The 21417-nt window shown below is 37.4% G+C and overlaps 1 protein-coding gene across 2 annotated transcripts in view; it reads left to right on the top strand.

Moving 5' to 3' along the window:
- Positions 1-21417, top strand: part of tenm2a (teneurin transmembrane protein 2a) — a 369158-nt gene that overhangs the window by 83813 nt on the left and 263928 nt on the right. For both annotated transcript variants that reach the window (XM_065271749.2, XM_065271750.2), the window contains exon 2: positions 2273-2562. In XM_065271749.2, the coding sequence (XP_065127821.2) occupies positions 2334-2562 (229 nt within the window). In that variant the 5' untranslated portion in view covers positions 2273-2333. The remainder of the gene's footprint in view (positions 1-2272; positions 2563-21417) is intronic.

Consider the following 21417-nt stretch of genomic DNA (forward strand, 5'->3'; position numbering starts at 1 on the left):
TGCTTTCAAAAAAAAAAAAAAAACGTTTCATCCTCAGTGGTTCTTTTGTAATCAGCTTTTGAATATGGGTAGGTTTCTGCAAAAACACCACATTTTGAGCAAAAAGCAGAGATAATTCAATTTTTGTGACTGACTTTTCATAAAGATCAGAGCGATCTTTAAAACAGACACAGACATGCAGCCGCTTGCCAAAGGGCAATACTTCCGGGTTTAAAAAGTTGCGGAAGGGCGCCACCTGGTGGATAATAGCAGAATTGCGAAAAGACGGAAAATCTCGTCATTGGCAGGGAAGCGTTTTCTATTGATTGACGAGATATCTCGTCAATGGCGGCGAAAGAGTTAACGATTTGCAAAAGGTACAAACCCCAAAGTAAACGATGACACAAGTTATTGTTTCCAATTTAAATTTCTTTTCTTGAACTACAACAAACACACAAATTGTAGGCAACAGTTTACTTCCTGGGCCTGTTGATGTGGTCAAGACCGACATTATTATAATTCCTCCTGCTTCGGACTCACAGCCTGTAAGTTAACTCCTGTCAGCAATCAAATCTTTTAAAAATGGTAAGGAGCGTCACATTTCCGGCTGACATCAGAGGTATTCAGGCCAATAAAAAAGTACAGATTAGCTGGCCAATCAGGGACACCGAGATTTTCAAATCTTTGAACTTTTTACAAATTCAGAGTGTTTGAGGAAAGCAGTATATCGAAAATAATGTGTTTTTTGAACCATAAACCACGGGAACACATTGTATTATACCTAATACACAAAATAATGCTGTTTTGTAGCAATGAAATAGGTGCACTTTAATTCCTATGAACACATTCGTATGCTTTGCTTTTTTTAAATAATTGTACGTTTTTGTATGATTCACTTTGTACATATTTTACGAATTGGCCAATTTGTATAAATTTGTACAAAGGCCCAAGATCAGGCTGTAAGACTCAGGTTATTGGCTTATAAAAGGTCTGTGCCCAGAAGTGAGTACCCATTAGCAAAGATGGCAGCCTTCAGGTCACATGATATTAAGGAATCATGCACCTGCCAAAGAACCGACTTCGACATGAATGAGAACGTTAATAGATGGAGTTCTCCAGGTTGGATCAAACCAAGAGAGTAAAGTGCCACAGAGCAACAGTAGTTACACTTTTTCAGCCAAATCGAACCACTAATGCCTTTCTTTTACTGTAGTTGTCTTTGAACATCAGATTGTACATTTTAACCACTAGTCAAGATCCAGGGCCAGTATAAGTGTATTTGATAGTGTTTGTCTTAGCATAGCATATACTGTAAACCAACATGCATTGAATTTAAAATGGATTAGCTCTAGCGTGTGTGCGTAGTGCGACGTGATCAGGCCGGCCTGCGATCGGCTCTATGTTTTCAGGCATCTGTGATTATCCTCTCACGGCCACAGAGGGAGCTTTTCTCACTCTGTCTGTGATAATGAGGAAGAGACTTGTAATGCCCACAAGTCATTTTCTTACTCCTCCCCTTCTCTTCTCCTCCACTCTATCACTCATTCTTCACCAGCATCATGCCTTCACTCCTACACACATCTCACTTCCTGCTACACTTCTTCATCTGTGATTATGGCTATAATGACAGGTTCCTCTGGTTGATTAGATGCTTTTTACATGAACACACCGTTCTGACAAAGTTTCAGTTTAGGGAGATTTTTGTTGTTCACAGACAGAATTTAACTTTGGGAAAAAATGTTTTTTTGTGGTAAAAGTGTAGTAACCATGTTTTTTTGGTGTATTGATTACTATTAGCAAAACCATGTTTTACAGCAGTAACCATGGTGCAACTAAAAACCATTATTTTGTGGTAACCATGGTTTTACTACAGTAATCATGTTTTTTTACTGTAGTAAATCCATGGTAAATTTTTTAAGGGATATCCTGTTACTGTTGTGTTTTATTCTAATATCTACATGAGGATTTAATCTCAGGGTACGTACACTGTAATGCTGCTTAACTTGCATATCAGAAAATGCAATGACTTTTTCATTGTCCATCATTTTGACGGACATGGATGTAGAAATTCCATCATAATCAATTATAATTGGTAAAACATACAAACAACACAAATTTACAAAAAAAAAAACATTTGCAAATCAAAGCAAAATGCTCTTGAAGAAGCTCAGTAGGCTTCGAGACACCAGCATTAACATGTTTGAACTAGCAATGTAATTCTGATATGGTTATTATGACCCATATATTTTCAGTATCTGTTGATCTGATGGATAATGTTGTCTTCTGTAAACAGGTGAAGGACCGTGCAGTTGTTAAGACCTCCACCTTGCAGACTGATCAGTTTATTGGTTACCATGGACCTGAAGGAGCGCAGACACCGTACGTTAACCCACAGGCCATGTGGAAAAGATTACCAGTTCACCACCTCCACCCTGGCCAACGACGAGTGCCGCGTACCCACCCAGAAATCCTACAGCTCCAGCGAGACCCTAAAGGCTTTTGATCACGACTCGCGTCTTCATTATGGGGGATGTGTGGCTGACCTGGTGCACCATGAAGCTGAAGAGTTCACCAGACAAGGAGGTAAACACACAGAGATATAATCACAAAAACAAATGGTTAACCCTAAATATGAAGTAGTCTTTGACAATACATTTTTAAATATACATTTATGATAAAATATTACACTATAATAGTGTGTGAAGTTGCTTGGAAACTCTAAACCACATACATTTAGCATAATGAACTGTATTACCTTGTGGAAGAACTTTTTATTTGGATAAATATTACATTCAATATCTTAACTGCAGGCTGTATGCAGTTGCCAAGCCTCATAGCAGCTTGGTGCATTAATAGAGAAAATGTGATCACAGCTTTGCATTATCGTCAATTTGGATGTCTAGTTATTATTAATAGGTTGGTATAAAAAAACATTTTAAATAGAAGCACTAAGTCAGCTCTTGTATATTGCTTTAATATGAAAAATACTTAAACACCCCATAAACACAAATATTCACTGTGGGCAGTTCAATATCCATATCCAACAATAACCTTTTAGGGGTTGAGTAAAATGAGTTAGAGACTCAATTAGAATAATAATTTTGATTTCTGGGGTATGGCATTTAAGGTTAGGGCTATAAAATAATCCCAGTGTTGGTCCAATAAAGGAATTTGATCAAGAAACACATCATAACTGGCTATATCACAATGGCTTTGATTTAACACAGATTAACAAGACCCAATTCCATATGATTCCTGCAATACTGAATGGAAAAAGGGGTGTGGCGTGACACAATCAATCACAAAACAAATCAAAACTATTTTTCTATGTTTGTGTGCCCTCTCGCACTGCAGCCGAAGAGCGCACACGCATACAGAGACACATGCTTTCATTTTTATGGCTTGTGCAACTTGAATGATTTTTATATTTTTCTGCTTTTAAACATCTAATCAGTCTGTCCTCTTCCATGTTTGATGATTAATATTTATTATGTGCAGAACTTTAATTAAATGATGACATCTCACTGTAGGCGGAGCTGTCAGCCACGACAACACAGAAATAGAAACCATTTCTAGAATAGAAATGTTGCGGCATCATGTCATGGCTGGTTATGACAAACACTTTGAGTAACATAGAAAAGACACTTTTTTTGTGTAGTGTAGTTAGGAAACAATATAACACCAATTTTTTATGTGACTTATGTTGGATTTTTTTTGCATTTCACAATACCAGTAGATAATCCCACTACACTGTGGTTATGCATGCTCTTAAAGAAACATGCAACCTGATCTCCAGATCAGTTTCTTAAATTACAGGAAGTATTTGAGAGTCGTGTGTAGCCTGATGTCAGTAATCCCTTTTAACCTGTTCAGTCTTCTTAGTCTATAGAAGCTTAAGCTAGTCAACCTATTCCATGCCCCCCAGGCTGTAGAAGTGTTGCTGAATTGATGCAGGGATGATAATTTTGGTGCCACTATGCAGATGCATGCTAAAATAGCAGGGGACCATTTATTCAAACAAATCCAAATCGAAGGTTACTTGGTTACTAGCGCAAACCTGGCTGACTGGTTTAGATGCATAGACTTTGCTTAATCTTTGATCTTTTCATCCTTTTTTTAAATGTGTTTGAACATGCTACTATGAGAAGTCACCTGAGGTAAAATAGGAGCAGAAGCAGGAAAGGAGGAACAGGAAGAGAGAGTGTTTTCTGTAAAAATACTGCAGCAACAACTCGCCATCATAATGAGTTGGCTGCCGTTGATCCGGAGCGGAGTCGAGGATGGGTCATCTTTAAAAAAGGCAATGTAAGGCCCGCAAGCCGGCCGATGTGTAATGCGCTGCCAGCAAGCCATTGATTCTGTTGTTTAAAATGGATTTCAACTCGATGTCATTGATCAGAGCCAGACCATGATTTCAGCCCATAGAGAAAGGGAAAGAGAATGTGCGGAGGAAGACAAACCCGCTAGAAATGCAGCATCTTTTCTCACTCTCCCCCAGTCTTTTGTCTTAGCCCTTTTTCACTAAAATGGTGCTCAGCTGGGAGAATTGCAAACCTGTTTTACAACTGAACTAAATGTGACTAGAAATAAATATTGAGCATTGCAGTCTTTGTTTATGAATCTTTTATGAATTATAAAGTATTTTAATTAATTTGATGGAATTTATTTGAATTCATTTAAAGCATCATTCTTCATATTACAGGGAGTAATGAAAAAATATGAAGTAATTCATGGTTATTAATTCACACATATTTGCCTATTATTTATAATTTTTGTTGACTAGAAAATGAGTCTGGCCTCTTATAAGTTTTAACAACAAAAGCATCACTAGCTGGTTTTGACTATGATGGACCAGCCACCAGTTTTACTACACTATTAAAGGTTGATAGCTGGTTGATGCAAGGGTTAAAATTGTTTCATGTTTTATAAGGAATCAAATTGGTATCAGTTAATATGTACAGTATATGGTATTTGTAAATACAATTATTTTAGATGCACATGGAAACTTGCTGTGCAACAGAACATAATGTACACAAGAACTGGATTAGAGTCGATAAGTATAATCGATTTTTGGGGGGTGGATGTAATCTAGTTTTGTTTTAAAGCTGTTCCGAAAACTTTCCTTGCTGCCTCTTACATCAGTCAAATAGTGGTTATTGTGTTTGAAGCCAGCATGTTTTAGAAGGTGCAGAGCTTATTCTTTTACACAGAATGCTGTCAGATTGGGCTGTGACACCAGAAATGGCACACTGTCATTGGAAAAGGGGCATGTTTTTTTTCTCCCATAGCACTTAGATACTGACAACAGATCTCAGAGCTCATGCAGCCCAGGGTGGAATGGCCTGTGGTTCCTCCGGGACATTTGGTGACTGCTGCAGTGAGCAAGAATTACGGGTAGGTGTAGAGAACAGGAGTGAGGGAGGACAGACTGACATAGCGCGGTGCTGTGGAGAAAGTTGGAGGCCGTCAGATTGATGCCGCTCGGCTACTTGGGGTGGTAGCGCCTCACTGACTACAGATGCATTCGTGGGAAGTGTTGCCACGGGAGACTAACAGTGTTCTGGGGCCATATGTAACAGCACTCAAAGGGCACTGCCAAATTACACTCCCTCTTTCCCTCGTTCATCCTCGCTCACTCACATAGTCATCACGACCCACGTTAACATTTGCGCTGAGAGGAAGTGGAATATTACTTTTCAACTTTCTGTCCGAATGGACAGTCCAACCTTACATTTCGGCTCGATTTAATATTGCCCCATAATGCCCTGCACTTGTACTTACAGGCACTCTCTGGTATCAGTATTTACCTCTGAGGTATTCATTTACACTTATTGAACTCTTTAGGTTTAAAGGTGTGTACTTTTGAAAGGGTTTTACTAGCTAGGACCTTTTTTACTTTTTCTGACAGTGCACGTACCTACAAAATCAAATCAACAAATATAAAATATATACAGAAGCCGAGATTATTTTTGCTTGCTTGTTTTCTCGTGATCATGACTTAATTTCTCATGATCTTGAAATAACAAAAGTTGTATTATTGTGATGTGATTAAACCTTAAATAGAACATATTGTTTTGTTTGTAGACAGCAAAGCATATGTAGCGAAATTAGCATGAATGAACAAATTAGATTTTACTTGGATCGCTAAAGTGACACCTTAATATTCATGTTTCTACGTTAAATAACATTTAAATAAAATGAACTGCAGTCAACAAACAGTCACAAAACCAACTCTACAGCGTTCATGTGGTTGTCAGCTATAATGCACACTTTTAACATTTAATAAATTCAAGTATTAAAAAATATCGAAGATAAAAAACTAGGAATGTCCCGATCCCACTTTTTCATTTCTGATCCGATACCAGAATTCCATATATCAGCCGATACCGATATCTGCCCGATACTACTTAAATGTGTATAGTGCTTTCTGCTACATCTAGTATCATTATAAATGTTAAAATCAATCATTTAAAATGATTTACAAGTTAAAGGAAACATTAGTAAATATTAATCATGACAGTGTTTAGGAGAACATATAATAGGTACGTTTGATCAATTGAGCATGCTAAATATTTTTTTCTTAATTGCGTAAAACTGTCATAGTAAAAAAGCTTTAGTGTGCAGATGGTTATTTTGGGAATTATGCATTTGAGCGGACTTTTTATGCACATTCCGGGTGCAGAATTGATGCACTTATGTCATAACATACGTTCATGGGGTTTCTCGGTGCAGAATTGATGCCGTTGCTTCATCCTCTTATGGGAATCCCAGCACTGCAATGGAAAGTTTGTTAAAACACAAAGAGAATAGATGCATTGTGTGCTCAGCACAAAGTGAATTGCATCCATCCAACGACTTACTGAGACTTTATAAAATCAGATCTTTAAAATAGCCTACAGTTATCTTGTGTGTGAGTGTGTGATTGAATGACGCGTTTCATCCGTCCGCTTCACCAGTGGATTATTAACTCAGTTTGCGAGTCAGTTACAGTGTTTCTGTGATCTTAAATATCTTTAAATGTGTGTTTGTTCCTTCACATGAAGCTATTGAGTGTATTAAAGGGGCAATCAGTAGGGTCTACCCCCATCTAGTGGTGGAATTGTATTTTGCATTCAAACGAACAGTGCTTACTAGCTCCTCCCCTTTCCAAATGCGTGTTGCAACTACGGTAGCCGTTATGTAATCGCTGATCTCCTTGTCCGTTGCAGCTGGTTCACGTGTTCTGAATGAAAACGCGTTGTGGAAACGCGTTGGTAGGCTAGTGCTTTTTGTCCCTCTCTGCTATTATAGTTTATCAATACAGCGGAACGATATGGATGCCTCCTTGGACTAACCCGTTCAATGTAAGTAAAGAGAAGAAATTCTAAGCTTACAAAGAAAAGTCAGATCACTGGCAGAGGTCATTTGACACCAACAAGGACATATTTATGAATAAAGACATTGATATTGATTAATAAAACACTTAAAATCCTACTTATTGCACCTTTAAAAGACTTTGAATTTAGTCCATAAAAAGTTAATGGTGCTTTTATAATACGTTGTCCTTTTAATAGCTTGTCAGTAACAAACATGGCTACGCACATATCGGAATTGGATCGGTCATGTTGTCGGTCCTCGATCCGATGTCCGATCCAGCCAAAAAGCCCGGATTGGACCCGATACCGGATCGGGACATCCCTAATAGAAACACGTACATTATAATTTTGAGATGGTCCCTAAATTCACGAACATCGTCATCCAACTTCATGTATTTACAGTATTTAGTACATCATGGGCATTATTTGCTGCACATGGTGACGGGGGAAGACCCCAACTTATTATTATTATTATTATTATTATTATTATAATTTTTAACAACATCACATAAAAATATGATTCAAATATTTTATACAGTACAGTGCAAAAGTCTTAGGCCACCATTAGATTTGTTGTTTTTGCAATTGTAGTGATCAAATATAATTATTTCTAGGTCTCCTTATTAGAATACAACCAGAAAATATAGGAAATGTGTATGTAGTATTAAAAACAGTATAAAAGTATAAGCTGAAGTGTCCACTTGAGAAATAGGAGGCAGCTGCAGGATCTCTTAAACCTAAATGAAATTAAATCCTAATTTTTAATTCTAATCGAATGACTTCAGGACTTCAGTCACCTCAAGATGTGTTTCATGCCAAGAGAGGTCACACTAACTACTGAATGATGCCTAAAGAAGACATTTAGTTCTGAAAATTGTTCTGTTTTTAATTTTTGTGTATACATATCTTAATAAAAAGAGTGAAAAATAAATATGGATAGATATTAAAACTTTGCTTAAACAACAATACATGGTGATTGTGCTTTGAGAGCTGGAGAAATGTGCTATATAAATATAACTAATTATTATTATTATTATTAGTTGTGAAAATTTTGTCAATTATTTATATGCATATTTATAGTTTTCTCTCTTTTTAAATTATAGATTATAGTTATTAATATTTAGCATTAGCATAGGCATTTAAGATAGATAGAACAGGGCAGCACTGAATCAAGTCAAATTTTCCTAAATTACATTGCATCGGATTGATATTGTAGCTGCCCAGTATCCCCCACTTGGAATTGATCTGACCACTCATTTCAATAAACAGATGTGTTAGACATCTTGGTAATGGCCCCTGTTAGGTGAAAAAGAAAACCAAGTTTGGCTCTCCCATTCACCGATGGCTCTCAGACGTATGGACTGTGAGCATTAGGGCATTGGATCGAACCTTTCATCACTTTCTGTCTGTCTGTGTCCTCACACCCCCACAGGGGCCACATCTGTGTCTACAGAGGCACATCTGTCTCTGCACAGGCTTTTAAGTAGAGATTGTAAATGCATGATCTGTCCTGCCAGCACCATCAGTTGCATATTTTCGTTTACCTTACTGTAGCTTCTCTTGTAATGTGTCTAATTAGGTTGTGATGGAATAACACAAAATCAATTTGATTATATAGGTCTTCCTTAAGGCTGACTATAGTCCTACAGATATCCTACTGAATTGTTGCACATCCCAAGTCCCAACTCTTCCCTGTCTTCAAAATGACAATTAGTCACTAAACTAATAAGTTTCACGTCCGAGGGTTTATTGACTCCAGAAGGGTGTTTGCTGTACCCAGTTTGATCCCAGATTCATATATTGGTTCTTGTTCTTAATGTTATGGATTTTATAGGACCGTGCTATACTGCCTAATCCCTAATTTCTACTTTATGTGAAATGTACAGAAGAAAAGGTGAACGCTTGTGCGGTTTTCGCAGTAGGCGAGAACAATCTAATCATATTCTGTTTAGCAGCCCTTCAACAGTCAAGTTTGTTTGTGCCATTGTGCTCGACTTTTTCCCAATACTATTCCTTTCTACTTCATCCCCCTCTTATCAGCCCACAGCTGGCGGTTTGATGTGGAATTAGCTGCCAACTCACACATTTTATTTATTATTTTATTTTGTTGATTCTGTGCTTTGTTGGTATATCGCAATAAATCTGGGCATAAAAGATCAAAGGGAGAACAAAGAACCTGGTGGGTATTAAAAATAAATGACTCTGAGATTAAATGTAGTCTCACACTCTCTCTCTCTCTCTCTCTCTCTCTCTCTCTCTTCCTGTCCTCGTCACATTCTATTTCTTATTGCCCCAAACCCTCGAAGACTCTCGCAAACACTTTGAAACCCTTTTCGCATCAACTTTGAGACAGCTGAGAGTTGCTTGTTTGCTCATTGATGGTTTGGGAATTGGATTCAAGTGTCCCTGAAGCCTCCAGAAGCGTCTTGTTAAGTCATACAAGCAAAGCACAGGCACAGCAGTTCATTACCTAGTAAAGTTCTGTGTGTCTCAGCCGAACCAAAAAACATCAGACAGCAAAAAAAATAAACACACATTAAAGGTGGACTCATTAAAAAAGTTTTAATCCTCAAGGAAGTAATTTTTTTGGAAAAAGAAAATGCACTCTAGTGTTAGATGTATAATATATCATGTTAGTAACCTAGTTATGCTGTTTTATGTTAGATGAAGTGGGTCAATTCATTGGTGCCACAATGTTGAGGTCATATGACCGGGAGAATCCTGTTTTTCCCATTCACAAAAAGTTACTAACGTTATTGGCCATTGACACTATATGTAACAAAAATAACAATTTGTTATGGGTGCGGCCCAGTGATAGCGCACAACATTTTTTATAATTTTGGGAGTAGGGATGCTCCGATTAGGATTTGTGCAGCGGATACAGAGTACACATTTATTTTCTTCATGATCGGCCGATACCAGTGAAAAAAAAGAAAACAGACATTCATTATACAAAGAACAATTCAATATGCCTTTAAAAAGGCTTATGCGTGTTTAAGGTACTGATAATAAAATACTGCAGTCTTCAGTGTATGAATTAAGTATGTACTGATTCTTATAAAGTTAAACAGTTCTTCAGTAAGAACAGAGGGTGAATTTATCTTTAGTAGTATGAATTAGGTTTCTGTAGCTTTAAGACGTGAGATGTGAAATCTTTGCTCTGTACTCTCGTGCGAATGACAGGCTGTGTTTTTGTGCATGCGTCTTATGTATGCAGACAAGAGCAGCTGCAAGTAAAAAAGTTTAAACTGTCAAAACTTTGCCATGGAGGTGCAATGTCCACGAAAGATATATGCACACGCTGTTGATGGATGTGAAGACGCGTTGCGCTGCATGTCAGGACTGGAGCCCGCCCTTATAGAAAATACACATATCTCTGTAAAGGCAGAGATAGAAATCCAAATTGCAGGTCGCACATGAGCAACGGGTTGTAAAAATGCTTGCACTGTGTAAAAAATGGTCTCAAATTGCGCGCCAGGCGCCCAATGATGACAAAAGTAAATCGAAAGATTGCTTCATGAGATCAGCAAATTAAGCGAGTACAGATCAAGTCATTTAAAGTGATACTGATTTAAGGCCAGTCGATAGGAACATTCCTACTTAAGAGCCATTAAAAACAAGTACATTTTTTCTCAGTTTTGGCTGTTTATTTACATGACAGCGACATGTTGGGGTCCTGAAAATGCAAATAGGCTTCAATAGTGTTTTAAAAACGCTGTGTAAACATGCATGTGCGTGTTGAAAAATATAAATAAAAAGTTCTAAAAAAAAACATGCATTCGCTCTTTTTTTAGAGCGAATTATTACACAACCTATATACCACCTCCTCTGTCTCTCTGAGGCTGTTTACACTTGAGACGAGAGAGACACATCTAGTTTACTTTTGACCGCTTATGTCCTGAATACTGTGAGGGGGCGGTCTGTCCAGACTGTGGGCGAGTCTCTCTGCTGTCATTTAAAGGCTAGTGGGAATAATGATGAGTTTATATGGATGCAAGCTAATATTATGTCGGAGTCCGCTGCTTGTGTTTTAAGTAAACATGCTGCACAGTGTTTTGTACATGTATATGTTAGAGCTTTTGCTGATATTTCAGCGCAATTGATGAAATAAGATCGCGCAACTTTCACACGCTTGCGAAATGAAACTGCGGAGATCAGCCGCTTTAGTTTTATCAATGAATGGCTAAAAATAGCGCCGTTCACCGTGAGTTCGCGCCAGCAGTCAGAAAAGACGTAAAAAATTGTGTTTAGTAGCTCAGATTAGATAAATGGGTGGAGAGAAGGCGGTCCGTGTGGCTGTTCGAACACATTCAACCACATGTGCGTTTACACTACAAAAGCAATCTGATCGAAAAGGTTTTCGACTACCTCTAAATGTGGTTGAAAGTGGATGAGCTCAAAACGTTTTGAACACCATTTACGCCTGGCATTTACGTCGTCCACTTGTGATCCGATTGACGAAAACGCATGTTAATGGCCATCAGGACCATGAGGAAATTCCTGTGTGCTGGCGGGCACTTTTAACATTATTATTTAATTGTTAACTACATCGCTGCATTATTCAATGTACACCCTTTGCATCTGCAAGACTGACATGTAAACAATTGTGTTGAGCATGCGACGTGCAGATCAGTTATTTCCGCGGATTAGTTATTTCTGCGGATCCGTGTGAACGTGGTTTGTTGACCAATTGGCATGAAGGGCTAAAACTGTCAATTTTAAGACTCACTTTATCTCTGTTAACCCCCTTATTGAACACATTGTCAAACTAAAGCCATTAATGGTGCACTGCTTATAGAAGGTTATTGTCAACAGTAACCAAAACTATAGCTTTCACAGCTAGCTGTCAGTATAAGTACAAGACGGCTGCTATTTTAGCAAGCTCAACATAAACAAATAATCACTTAAATGCACCTTGAAACATCCCCGAAAGATCAGAACAGTCGCCATTCCGATCTTAGGTTGTATATGGCAGCAGGCTTACAATAATTGCATTAACATATCCCTTAATCTTTTAAGAATTTAAGATGGCATTTCTTGGTGAAAGCCCTTAATCTGTTTTGGAATCTCCCAAAGCAAATGCACATTATGAATCAAGCCAACATTGTCCAATTAGGTTACCCTGATGGCTAAATATCTTATTATCATATTATTTTATCTTATCACATATGTGCATTCTCCTTTTTTCTTTTTTTTTGACTCAGGTCATCAGAGGATTGGATCTTGTAGTCTGGTGCGCTGAGCATGTTGTTGGTGTTGCCTCACAGAGTTAAAAGGAGTGGTTCATCAGTTTGATAATTAGCTTTGCAAAATAAAAAGAAACAGGTGGTTGCTTGGTTGTAATTCCTGGCTGTAATGCAAAGAGAGCTCAGATCGAACTGCTGAAATGGGTCTTCCCTCACTTTAAAATCTTGTTCAACAACATTATAACAGCTTACAAGATTGGCACTAGGGCCATTTCTCTTTTTATAAAGTGCTTGAAGTGGTTAATAGCCTTGCTATGGGTGGCTTAGGTGTATAACAAGAGAACTTACAACAGTATTAGTGGAAAGCATTTAAAAGACAAGACACAGTGGGCAGTCTAAGCCCGACAGCCATCTAGGGGTCAGTTGGTGCTTATCAGCAGCCATGATATGCAGATTAAACTCAAAGTTTGGACAGCCATGTCACCTCTTCTGACACCAGCCCGCCAAGCTCAACCGAATTGCAGATGGCATCCCCCATATCTCTCAGGTTGTTGTTTTGTAACTCAAAAGGCAAAGGCCACTAAGAGTGTGTCTGATGTTTTTTTGTAAATTAGCATTTTTGATCAAACTCTTAGTAAACCAGTACTTTTGAATGACCTGAGGCTGGGAATGAGTGGATTTGAGGCAGAAGTATTTGATAAAGAATTATACGAGCCAGGAGTTTTTATTTGATATCATTATGTAATATTTGACGAAGGTTGCGTTTAGGGGCTTTTGCTTCTGAGCTCCTTAAGTACATGGTTAAAATCAGGAGTAGTTTTGCCGTTGGGTTCAATATGCTATTGTATTCAATACTTAGTCAAATCCAATCCAAAATAACCTACTCTATATTAGCGGCACCTTGAAAATCTCCAGAGGACAGTCAGGCTTATCCCATGGCTTGTCAGAGGTTAAAATAGCCCGTGTCACATTCTGTACCATATACTGTACAATAGCAGGATTGTAGTGTAATGGGAAATGCTGAAGGTCTCATAAATTAGAAATACTTTTAGTGTTCTCTTTTATTTCTCGTTTGATTAATAAATGCAAGCGGATCTGTTCTGCATGTGTAACAGAGTACCAAACGCAGACAGATGTGTCGATAACGTTGCCACCACAAATTTACACACTGTTAACCAGATGCAACCAATGGGAGCGTAGTGAGACCCCAATTCAACCATTATGAGAAAAACAGCTTTCATACTCACTCTCTTAACACTCCCCAGTGCTTGATCGGCTTCCTCCAAGTATTCAAACATGTCAGATGTAGTCTTTTGCAGCGTAGAGGATGTTGTAAATATCAAGAGCTTATCTCAGGTGGTTTATAAGAGGCAAAATGGCTCCCTACGGGGTCAGATCTATTCCTGCAGCCCAATTAAAAGGTGTTGAGTGGCCTTGCAGAGCAGGTGGCTCACGTGGGGCAAGGCGTTTGACACTGAGGGCCCTGTTCTTGCTTAGCTGTTATCTCTATGTCCCAGCATTAATGGGGGACCTAATGATGTGCTATGCATCTTGGGAACAAAGTATGCTGAGAAAACTCACCGGACGCCCACTGCTGAGCGTAAACCTTCTCAATTAACACCCAGACCACCAATGATAACACACCACCTACGGTACCAACACGCCACAAACAGAATCTGATGTCATTTGGACAGGTAGGAGGCTCTGAATCAGACAGTGTGGTGATGCTAACTTGCACTTGTTTAGCCACGATGAAGCTTTGGGTTCCACTTTTTTTTTATTAAGGCCCAGTCTGCGATGGAAAATCTGTATCTCTCTCAAACGCAGGTGTAGAAGTCATGGGCGATGATGGAGAACCCAACTGCGTCTCCATAGCAATGTAATTATTGAGCACTGCATTAGCAAGTTGCTTGTAGAGCACAATGCAGTGAGGGCGTTGAATAGGAGGCAAATCTGAACAGGTGCTGATTGATTTAAGGTGTCACTGTTGTGTGTGCGAAGGAGCCAATCTGAGATGTAGAGCAGACCGGTGTGGGGATATCTGGAGGGAGGCAGAGCCAGCTGTGTCATTTCATTAATGGCACCACAATACTCCTTATAGCACCACACCATGCCTGAAACCTTGCAGACTGACCTTGATTTATGTCCTTTCTCTACACCTTTCTTTGTCCTCATATTCGCTGTATTAGCCCTGAAGTTGCCTCTCTTTTCTGTTCTCATCTAGCTTTCTCTATTAATTTTTCATCCTGTGTCATCTTTAATGTTTTGTTTTCTTTTAGCTTCAGGTTTGGTTCGTGCCCTTGCTTCAAATCATAATTTCATGCTTTTCTCGCTATTTTGTGTTTTTTAAAAAAAAAAATCTTAATTTTCAGCATGCACAGTGGCCTTTTAGTTACACTTCACAAAGATCGTTTTTGTAATTGCTTTTAACTAATCTGACTCAAGGTCATTTTTTGTTGGATCTATGAAGTCAGTTACCCTCAAGTTCACAAAGGTGCTTATCACATTTAATACAGCCATAATGTTTGGCATGATGTGATTAAATGGATTAATTGAACCTTGTTTTAGAAAAAGAAAATCAGAAAATGGTGTTTGTGCTAAAGAAAAGAAAAAAAAACATCTGGTTTGATAATTTGTCAGAAGTTTACTTGTCCCAAACTTTTTTCTTTGAAATGAAAAAAAGTTGTAATTTTTCTATAGCAGATTTAAATAAGATCCTGTCATTGCTACAGGGTCCCACAGTGCTTCATTTCCTCAGCGCATGCCTACAGTAACAAAAATAACCATCAGCCCGCAGAACATGAACAAACATGTAGCACAAAGACGCTGTCTGGAGCAGGTCCATTAGCTGTCACCATCGGCAGTGGGATGCGGGGGGTAATAGAGAGACCACAGAGAAGCTTGCCGATCTGGATGCAAAAATCACATCCTTCCCCCTGCTGAAGCGGAGGTCTTTTTATATTACCCAAACGCCCAATCAGCCCCCTCTCTCAGCCTCTCAGGAAAGTCAAATGCTTCTTTCATGAGTCTGATGAAGCATAATGACCAGAGGACAATTTCCACTCCTGGGGTCTAAAATGGGATTTGACTCGGTCCTCAGGGGTGAGCAAGGCCAGTAAATTACCTCAGTGTGTGTTCGGGCACCGGTAAAGGGCATTAATGCAAAGAACATAGACCAAAACGCACCTCCAGCCAGAATACAAGCACTGTACATCAAATTAGAGACCCCCCTTTGTGCGTCTACTCGCAATGTTCCTGTAGTCTGCAGTGAACTATTAAAAAGTATTAGCACAGAGTTGGTTCTAAACTGTTCTGAATTACATGTCGTGGTTACTGCTTCTAAAAGTGCGGACAATTTAATATGTCATGTTGAGCAAATTAGTGAGAGGTGAGTTTTCTTCATTTTTGATAATAATAATAATAATAATAATAATAATAATAATAATAATAATAATAATAATAATTATTATTATTATTATTAGAGAATAATAATAATAATAATAATAATAATAATTATTATTATTATTATTATTATTATTATTATTATCATAATCATAATCATAATCATAATCCTCAGAATAATCATAATAATAACACCAATAACACTAATATCAGTGAATAATAATAATAATAGTAGTAATAATATGTACTTATGAGGTACTAATATGCACCATTTATATGCAAATGTGTACTTTTTTAAAGGGTACTGGCCCAGTGACATTTTATGTACTTTTTATTTTTTGAAATATTTTTTTCTCTAATCAAATTAGAGGACAGTTGTATATAGATGGAAAAATAATTGACATTTTGTTGAGCCAGCCCCAACACTCTGTTTTAGATATGTTCAGCCATTACATTAGATGGGTCAACAATCCTTTTAAGTAATGCCATCTTCTGAGATGAGAACATAAGATTGCACAGATGGGTGCATCATAAGCTGCACATATGTGAATGTGCGCGCGCACACACACACACACACACACACACACACACACACACACACACACACACACACAAATATGTTAATTGCAATAATAATTTATGAATATTTTCTTTTAACTGATTTACTTTCATCTCTACCAGATTTATTTTATTTATTTCTATTAAATGTTAATTAATTCATTAAAGCTTACATAACACACGCTGTAACACACATATGTAACATTTCGACATGATTAGGTAATACGTACAGCCATACTGGCCCATCGAGATGCAAGACGAGATGTAATGGTTTAAAAGTAGGGGAGAACCGGAGCGAAAGTAACGCTGGGCGAAAGTAACAAAGCAATTTTCTCAGATCCCTGACTAAATTTGCATTCCAAACTATGACATCATCTTTAACAAGCCACCCTCATTGTTTCGCGCTTGTAGGGCCAAGAAAGCTGTTTTCAACCTTGATTCTTAAAGTTAATTCCTAAAGCGGTCATTTTTTTCTTATAACGTGTTGTCTTTTTGTTTTGTGTTACAATATTGATCAATCTACAGGTTTTTTAGTGCTGTAACACATCCTGAAGTTTGACCCTCTCAGAGTTTTTCCAAAATAAAAGTAAATTGGGTTTAAACGTCAGGAGTTCCTTTTGAGACGAAAGTAACACTTGTTACTTTTGTACCACTGCTAAAACTGTTGCATTATGTTGAAAATGTATATTATTCTAATTTGATTTAATTTAATTTTCATAGTGTTCATACAAAAATGTTTTATTCTCAACAGTTCAAGTTTGTTCTGTCGGGCTGCTTTTGAAACCTTTGATGAAACTGAAATTTAATGTGCACCTATTTCAATGCTAAAAAAGTTTTTTTGTGTGTATTTAGTATAATACAATGTAGTTTATGGTTAAACAACACATTTTTCACATACCGTACATTTTTGTAGCTCCAGATAACCTGCCTTCCTTAAACGCATTGAATTTGTACAAAACTCATGGATGTGTCCCTGATTGGCCAGCTAATCTGTACATTGTGCTTGGCCTGAATACCTTTGACGTCAAAGTCAAATAATGTTGTGTCACACATTATTAGTTCTTTGTCACATGTATAGTAGACCATTTTTTGTCGGTGAAAAGGGAAATCATTACCCACCGACAAAAAATGGTCTACTATACATGTGACAAAGAACTAATAATGTGTGACACAACACAATACTTTGATTTATTGAACATTAATATTAATTTCACATTATAGTTCATTAATCTAACCACCCCAAACTTTCTTTGAACAAAACTGACACTGTTTGTCAAAGTACCACAAAACACTACTGTTTTTGCACTGATATATGAAGCAATTAGATGACCCCTTTATATTCAAACTCAATATATACAATACTATGTATAGTATATTAATAGAAGGTGCAGGTCTATAGATTATAAATGTGACTGATGTTATGATGGTTATAATTTCTATTAGAAAGGCACTTTAACTGCTTCTGCTCTATCTTTCTATTTCACTCTTACCGATTAAAAAAGCTTAATTCATTCATTATGTCAGATTTAAAAGTCTACTTGCGGTCCCGGTGACAGGTGACTTTACTTACAGCTTTGCATTTTTTTTATCTTGAGTCAGCTTGAGCTTTGCTCGTTCATTAGCATTGCTTTTTTCTAACATATCTTTGCAAACTTTTTGGAAAGATATGGTTTATTAATAATAAGATTATAAAAAATGGGAGAAAGAAAATGCAGCGTGTGGTCGTAACAAAAGCCAGATGTGATCGCCATAGAAACCGGAAACACGCTAAAACTGCCCTCGTGCTTTAGCGCGGTAGCGCTCGCGGCCGTTTTCCGATCGAATCGGGTTTTACACAAAATATTAATCACTTGGGACCCGAAGTAATTAAACTATGACCGACCCCGACGCGACTGATCATTTAAAATATAAACCCGGAACCGCACAGGTCTCGGGTATTACGTGAAGACCTCTGCTCAAGTTCAGACACATGGAAGGATACAATGTGACACTTGCTTCCCGTCGCACCGACCCAATTCATTGAGAAACAGAAAGCACGCGAATGCTCACCATGTTGAAGGCTCAGAGCACGTTATAAAACATATTCTTAAAATACACATTTCTGTTTAATAAATGCTCATAGTAAATCATAGCATATTGCCTAAAACATAAGGTAGGTACAAAAATAATCAGTGATACATTTGCGACCCATTTAAAAATTAGGGTCGCAATGGCATTTCTAAAGGTCGCATATGCGACTGTAGGGGTCCAAAAAGTGAAAAGAGAAAAATCCTGTAAAGTTTTCTTTAAAAAAATAACTTTTGAACCGAATAAAAAGACATAAATATTGTTAATAACATGGGAGCAAAAAAAAAAATTCCTAAATTTTTTCATTAATGTAGAGTATTCCTTTAATAAGTCAGAATGCAGAATGACTCTGGGAGGAGAGTGAATCCAATATACTTGAAATAAATTGATAATGCTTGGAGCAGCCGGAAGGGCTTAGTGCATGTATACGATTTTACTATACGGTTAGCTAAGTGTATCTACAAATGAGACACAAACTAATTTTGACTGGCATTTTGGCAATTAAATCATTTCTTTGATACTCACGATAGTTAAATTTAAGAAGTTATTTTACAATTGTGTAGCCCTATAACTGGGTAGATACTGCAAGGAAAGAAAAGAAGATATAGAGAACATGCAGTGTGACAGCTCTTTCTTTAGCCACTGTTAGAAGAGGTGAAGTGAATTGTGGCCATGAAGTCAGAGGCATGATTTCTGCACAGAGGAGCTTATGAGAGCTCATGAGAGACAGGAAGACAAGAGCAAGGTCCAGCTGATCAGATGTAATAAAAAACATGTTACCAAACCCTTTCTGTAATTGAGAAAACTGCTGTAAGGACACACAAGAGAACAGACACAGATTTTTTTCACCATGAGTCAAAGCTACATCCACCAGCTGGTGAGAAGCAGGGACGTTCCCATCTGCGCTTCTAAACATATGAGGCATAAAAGAGCGAGTCATTCTTAAAAATTAAACAAATGTGCTTTATAGTCTTAACTCTTTGAAAAACATCATGGGATGGTGGAATATATTTTGATGGTGTAAATGATCATCTCCAGGCTTTTCCAGGCTTTAAGCGTGGTTTTTGGGATGGAAACCCCCTTTGAGAACACCCTTACGTTTCAAGAGAGAGAGATGCTTGTTCTTTGGGTTTACTATAGTATTTCTCCATCTGGCTGTACTATGAATTTGTAAACATGAGAAAAGAACAAGATGGCCCTTTTCATCACAGTCTTCGTATTTCCATAGGAATCAAACATGAGGCATGTTTGTTTCCTCATGCATATGGCACTGCCTCTTAGCTGGAGAACAAAAAGAAATAACATATTTGGTAGGAAATGTTCATAGATATTTTAGAAAAGAAATTACAGATTTTACGTACTTGCCATGCATCGCTCTCTGATAGAAACTGTAGATTTTCTATACAATATCAAAGCAGATTCCACAAGTCAAGTTGTGCATTTAAGTCAAGCAAGCATTCATACCCATCATTGATGCATTTATGCATACACTCTCAGAGAAAATGTCCAAAAGTTGTCACTGGGACAGTGACTTTTAAAAAGGTCCTTATATGAAAATTCTTTGAGGTACCAATGTGTACCTTTGAGGTACAGAAGTGTACTTTTTAAAGGTAACACCCCAAGTTTTTTTGCCTTCTTTGTTATATTTAATAGTTGAAGAAAGAAGAATGAATATTTAACTCTTTCCCTGCCAACAGCATTTAAAAAAAAAATTGCCAGTCTGCGGCAGCATTTTTCATTATTTTCACAAAAGTTTAATGCCTTCCAAAAAATTTTTTCTAAAATATATAAACATACAACATATCAAATGAAAGAACACACTCTCTGCTTTCAAAAAAAAGTTTATTCTTACCTTCATTTGTTCTCTCTTTATCACCTTTCAAATATGGGAAGGTAATTCCATTTTTGTGAAGGGATGTTGATAGAGATCAGATTCAAAGTGATCCTCAAAACTTACATGGAAATACAGCTGTTAACCCTAGGGCGATACTTCCGGGTTTTATAAGTTGCAGAAGAGCGGAAAGCTGGAAATACTCGTCATTGGCAGGGAAGCGTTTTCTCTAAATTGACAAGTTATCTCATCAATGGCTGGGAAAGAGTTAAAAGACAAGTTTTTTTCAACAACACCACACATATTCCTTATAAACACATATAGTGTGGTCCCAAAAGTGTTTGGACACTTCAGTTTTCAAAAAAGGATATTTTCAGTCACATCTGCACCTTTTCCAAAATGTAAATTTACTTTGAGCCATTTTGCAGTTACTGTTAACCATACTCTCCCATGGATATTTTTGTGTTATGTCTGAATAACGTAGTTCATCATCTTGACAAAACATGTTATTTGCATGTTTTAAACTTTTTTTGTTTTCTTTTTATGCAAATATTTAAAAATGGCACATGCGTTCCATCTTTCAAGTAACTTGCTTGGTTTGACATTTTATTTAATGCATTGACATTTTAAGCGTGGCTTACAGTAAGTGTCACATTTCTGGCTCACTGTTATATTGTTCTTGGAAAGATATTTGTCATATCAAAATATCTATTATGTCACATGGCATTTACAGATGCATACCTGCACGCATGCACACACATCCGCATGAAGTACTCCAAACGCAATCCTGCTAACTTTATTAATGAATGCAGTTATAAATTGTGTAAATCAGGATAAATGTCTGTTTTTCAAGTGATGGAAGAAATGTAACAAGTACTTAAAACAGATGTTATTTAGAAGCGATAAATGTTGAAGGGTAATTATAGATGTGAGTGTGTTGGGTATTAAAGGTGGCATATTATGTTGTTATCTTCACAGACTACGTGAAACTCTCATCGTTCCTGAGCTACTTCACGTCAGGTACAGTACAGTACGGTTT

This window comes from Paramisgurnus dabryanus, chromosome 16, assembly GCF_030506205.2.
Source record: "Paramisgurnus dabryanus chromosome 16, PD_genome_1.1, whole genome shotgun sequence".
Lineage (NCBI taxonomy): Eukaryota > Metazoa > Chordata > Actinopteri > Cypriniformes > Cobitidae > Paramisgurnus > Paramisgurnus dabryanus.